This window comes from Neoarius graeffei, chromosome 10, assembly GCF_027579695.1.
Source record: "Neoarius graeffei isolate fNeoGra1 chromosome 10, fNeoGra1.pri, whole genome shotgun sequence".
Classification (NCBI taxonomy): Eukaryota; Metazoa; Chordata; class Actinopteri; order Siluriformes; family Ariidae; genus Neoarius; species Neoarius graeffei.
In genome coordinates this window covers 44,161,460-44,167,130 of record NC_083578.1, presented here as the reverse complement: position 1 = coordinate 44,167,130, position 5,671 = coordinate 44,161,460, and the positions used below count along the sequence as shown (strand labels likewise).

At 37.3% G+C, this 5,671-nt stretch overlaps 1 protein-coding gene across 1 annotated transcript in view; it reads left to right on the top strand.

The window, feature by feature from the left end:
* Window positions 1-1,925: 1,925 nt before the first annotated feature.
* lhx2b (LIM homeobox 2b) overlaps window positions 1,926-5,671 on the top strand; it is a 16,371-nt gene continuing 12,625 nt past the window's right edge. The window contains exons 1-3 of the mRNA XM_060930790.1: window positions 1,926-2,658; window positions 4,276-4,478; window positions 5,052-5,419. Of these exons, the coding sequence (XP_060786773.1) occupies window positions 2,473-2,658; window positions 4,276-4,478; window positions 5,052-5,419 (757 nt within the window). The 5' untranslated portion in view covers window positions 1,926-2,472. The remainder of the gene's footprint in view (window positions 2,659-4,275; window positions 4,479-5,051; window positions 5,420-5,671) is intronic.

Sequence of the window (5,671 nt, the reverse complement as noted above, 5' to 3'; positions counted from 1 at the left end):
CCAAGGCATCTTTTATTATTATTATTATTATTATTATTATTATTATTATTATTATTATTATTATTATTATTATTATTTTAAAAAGCATTTGCAGAAGTAAATTGCGAAGTTTTAATAAGCTTATAAGAACTCAAATTGTATTTGATATATTTTCCTATGATTTTAAATGCTCGCGGCAAAATAGAAATCTATACTCCAAATATCAAAGGGAGAGTTGAACTAGGTCTATAATGGAGAGGGGAAAAAAAACTATACTAAGTCAAATATTTGTATAATTGTTCTTTATCAGTTGTTTTATGATTGTTTTCTTAATGTTTATTCAACATTTTTAATTGTAGTTGCCATTACAAACTGTGTAATAGGCTATTACGTAATGATGCGTAGGCCATAAAGGGATGGGCTTTAGAAACCGTTAATTTGGATTGCCTCCAAAATGTAAGACGATGATGGATGGCGGTTTGATAAAACACAGGTCACGTATTTGTCTCTCACTGGCATTTCGATTATCTGAAATTAATGCTTTCTGACAAATTAAGCACTGAGCGCCAATTAAGAGTGTTAAAATACAGCTCATTCTTGGATTAAAAAAAAAAATATATATATATATATATATATATATATATATATATATATATATATATATATATATAATAGATCTGTAGCACAGTGATGCATTTAAAAGAGATTTAACGGCATACGAAGAAACTATTAGACTATTGATTTAAAGAAATTAAATCAATATTAGTAGTACGGTACCGCGTTTTATTTAATGCATGGTCAGTGAATAAGACCGGTAAAATAAAGAGCAAATAAAACCAGGAAAAAGGCGATGCGTTGTAGGAACAACAACAACAACAACAATAATAATAATAATAATAATAATAATAATAATAATAATAATAATAATAATAATATTTACAAAAGATTGCTACGTTGCGAGGTATTTATTAAAACCCTTTTGTTTAAAAGAGAGAGATGTCAAGTCTTAACCCACAATGAATATGGCTCTGACGTTAATTGGGTTGTAAGGAGCGGCTCCTATAGCGTTACGGTGTGTGTTAGTCGGATTCCATGCTGTCAGTACGGCATTCGGTTCTTTTGACACTAAACACGCTCTGTTTCCTTTTGTTGGGACTCAGGGGGGTCACCCCCACCCCACCCCACCACACCCCCGGAGTCTGTGTCCGGGACTAGTTTTATTGTGTGGCATGTCATCTTGTCCGATGGGAAATAGAGCTACTATTGGACTAATGATTCGGTCCCAGTGCATAAAAATGGGAAAAGATCACTGCATTTTTTTCCCGATAAATTGTCTTTAGTTATCTGAGAATTGTGCTGAAAATGTATCATCAGATAATAATCTTAAAATAACTTATTGTCAGATCTGGACCTCACTTGATTCCAAGGCACGCGCTCCAAAGTAGCCTAATCACTGAACATTGCGCTTCGCTGATTATTATAATCATAGTTATATGTTTTGTTTTTTTGTTATTAGCTATTATTTAAATAAAATAAACACACCAAATCATAAGCAACAATACTGAAATATCATTTGCGCGTAAGTTACCATCACATTTGTGTCCGGACAAACTTAAATCCTGGCAATATTTCTACACGTCGCTCTTATCACGAGTCTGATTGCGCCGCACAACCAATGACTGTGCGCTGTGAGCTGTGACGTCAAGGTCTCCGTAAAAAAAGGCGCGGAGGGTCGCGCGCATTTAGAGAACCGAGAACAGGAGTAGGGGGCTGGAAAAATACGGCATAACACACTCACATACGCACACTCCAAAAGTGCACTCAACTCCTCCTCCTCAATTACTTGCATCTGTCTGCGACGAAACGAGGGAAACATCGCTTGCGAATAACAACAGCTCCTTTCAGAGAATATGTGGCGTTAAACAAGCACTTGGCATTAAAGTAGCCATCGTTAAAGCTGTCGATATGTTAGTATTTATCATTCAATTGAGCCTTCTGCCTTGCTGAAGTTGGACATCTTTTGAAATGACAAAGCGCCTCAAAGGAAGTGAAAACACTATGAAGATGCAAACATTAGTAAAATTCGAAAGGTTGAATCTGTAGTCGAAATTTCCACACCATTTCAGGATTATTTTTTATTCGGCGATGAGAAAAAAATGGATTTTCGGTGAAGTGCGGCTGCAACCTGCTCCATCCTCAGGCCGAAAAGACAAACCGTCTTGGTCTGTTTAACCGTGCGATGACACATGCCTGTCCAATTGAAAACTGCCCACGAAACACTTCAGACGAGCGTTACTACAGTGGCCTCTCCTTGTTGATCCGCGCTCAAAGCTCTGGAATGCACCGAAATCCGAATGTATGCGTTTTGTGTGCCGCTGATGTGCTCTATGTCAATTTACTTACTTTGGAGAAAAGGCAGTAGCGACAAAAGAACAATAAAGTATTAGCTTCTGATTAGGATTTCCACAACGGCGCGTTCTTAAGCGAAGTCATATGAACCACAAAGTGCCAGGACTGTACCTTACGGAAGCAAACACGTGCTTTTCACTCCCTTACGCGATGCTTTTCCACGGTCTGTCCGGAGGCGACATTCATGGCGTGATGGAAGAAATGGAGCGCAGAAGCAAGAGCGACTCAGCTGCTATCAGTTCGGCCATAGATATGGGTGAAAGAGAAATGGTAGGTAATAACACACGCTGCAGACACGTTGCCTGATAACATGCTATATTTTCCATTTTAAACTGTTACAGAGCCAATGAAACGTTTAGAAAAATGTAATGTTTTACAAATTTAAAATTGGGATACTTTACGGATTAAAATAATATAAAAAACTTATATCATATGAGTTATGAATTTTCAGACATTAGCTAATATTAAACCAATAATCCAAGCCCAAATTAAATGGTATAAATCAGAACCAAAAAGGAATGAATTTTAATCCATTTGTTAATCCACTTGTTAAACATTTGTAAATGCTTAGTATATTTGTTTCTATTCTTATTAATTTGTAATTTGTAACAGTGTAGGCTGATTTATTGCAAAATGATTTTCACGAGTAAACAAGCAGTTGGTAAAATGCTCACATTCTCTCTTGATTCTCTCTTTCAGTCTATAAAATTGAACGATTAAATTACAGACCAATTTCATGAAACCGTTTTGATGTTTGCAAGTATTTTAGTTACCTTTACCCAGACCAATTTCATGAAACCGTTTTGATGTTTGCAAGTATTTTAGTTACCTTTACCAAAGCCTACGGAGTTGTGAAAACGCAGTTTAGGAGAAAGGTAAGCTATAAAGCCTCCTAATAGAAATAGATAGATAGATAGATAGATAGATAGATAGATAGATAGATAGATAGATAGATAGATAGATAGATAGATAGATAGATAGATAGATAAAATGTACTTCAAATTTGAATTAATATTTGGAGAAGTTTTGGCTCATGTGCTGTACAACCCATATAGAAGAGTCACCAACCAATGATGGGTATGTTTTCAACGCCATTTTCTATTTCTTTTTAATCTATACGTGAGGGTGGCTAAACAATGGTAATTCATTTTAACATTAGAGCCACAATATATCTAGTAAAACCCACAGTGTGTGTGTGTGTGTGTGTGTGTGTGTGTGTGTGTGTGTGTGTGTGTGTGTGTGTGTGTAGATGGGGTGAGTTGGACAAGTTTCAGTGCAGTCATCACACACTCTTTCGACACAATAAACTGTAGATAATAATAATAATAATAATAATAATAATAATAATAATAATAATAATAATAATAATAATAATGAGAAGAAGAATGTGTTTGTGTCAGAGAGAGAGAGAGAGAGAGAGAGAGATTGAGAGATTGATTACGATGCAGGAGTTATGGCCTTTGAAAAAGATGTAATGGCCATGATCGTAAGCGCAGGTGCAAAACAGCTATCGTGCTCAGGCAGCAACAGAGTTATTTAAAAATATATGAATAGTAAAATGCGTATCTTTGATATGTATTAAAATGCCTAGATGCATTTAACCCTTCACGTGCCTGGGTTGCAAATTCACAAGAATTAGCGCTCGGAATTTTCAATTTAATTCGTATGAAGTCGCTGTTTTTTTTTTTTTTTAAGAGGCCATGCAATTTTGCATGAAATACGGTTGCAACCTCAGATTTTAGGATAATATACATTGATCAATCGCCTAGTGGTTGTTTTTCCCCCCAGTCATTTACGTGATTTTCTGTCAAATGGTTGGAAAATATGCTTTTAGGACAGGTTGGACCCAGACTCTGCTGAACCTGTATGTGGTGTTTTTTTCTTCAGAGCATGCCGTCGATGAGCGGTGAACGTGTGGCTCTGTGTGCGGGCTGCGGGAGCAAAATATCCGACCGCTATTATTTGCTTGCCGTAGACAAGCAGTGGCACATGCGCTGTCTGAAATGCTGCGAGTGCAAACTCAACCTGGAGTCCGAGCTCACATGCTTTAGTAAGGATGGAAGCATCTACTGCAAGGAAGACTATTACAGGTGAGTGGCTTCATGCAAGCCAGATTTCCCAAAGTTACTTTTTTTTCTTTAACAATGTAGCCTTAGACACATACTCGACACTTTGTGGAGGGATGTATTCTTAAACGAAGAAAATAGGCAGCAAATTAACAGATTATTTAACCCTCGTAAAACTAGCAAAATAGCGAACGTTTAGCTGCGTAGAGTGATATTTTAATGCCTTTGTAACAATAGTTTAACAGTACTTTGTAACAGTAGGGTAAGCCTGATATAATATATAATATAGATATATTAATATCTAAGTCTATAAAGTGAATATTGTTTTACAATGTAGCGTTAATGCCGCCACGTTATTCATGGAAAAAAGGTAAATTAAATATGTTGGCTTTTATGGATAATTATTACATTTATCAGCTTCGGTGTTTTATTTTTTGTTTTCAGCAGTAAATATCAGACAGCACTTTTTAACGAAGAAATTAATGAGGCCTCCATTTTCGGTAGCAGACAAGGCCCATTGTAGCTAAATATTTACATAGCACTTGTATGTCGATAAGCTGTTCAATCTAGGCACATGACTGTGTCTCTTTTGTACAGAAGGTTTTCGGTGCAGAGGTGCGCGCGCTGCCATCTCGGGATTTCAGCCTCGGAAATGGTAATGCGAGCTCGGGACTTGGTGTACCACTTAAACTGTTTCACGTGCACGACGTGTAACAAAATGCTGACTACGGGGGACCATTTCGGCATGAAGGACAGTCTCGTGTACTGCCGTTTACACTTCGAGACACTCGTGCAGGGGGACTACGGACACTTCAATCACACGGACGTGGCTCCAAGTAAAGCGCTGGGTACAGCGGGGGCGCTCGCGGTCTCCTACTACAACGGAGTGGGCAGCGTACAGAAAGGACGCCCGAGGAAACGGAAAAGCCCCGGGCCAGGTGCAGATTTGGCCGCTTATAACGCAGGTGAGAACTGCTTTTCTTTTCTGCTGAGATGCAAGTAGTGCGTCGGAAAAGTAGGCCTACTGCAATTTTAATGCCTTTTAAGTATCAGACTAAGTAAATGCTGCATCACAAAAGAACTGTTCTTTTTCAGGCTTTCAATTTTCCAGGCTATGCAAAGCGTAGATTAAAACAATAAAGTATACAAAAAACATAAATTTAAAGATTCCATTATCAAAACATTCATTGATTAAATCCTAGTTGTAAGTGAACATT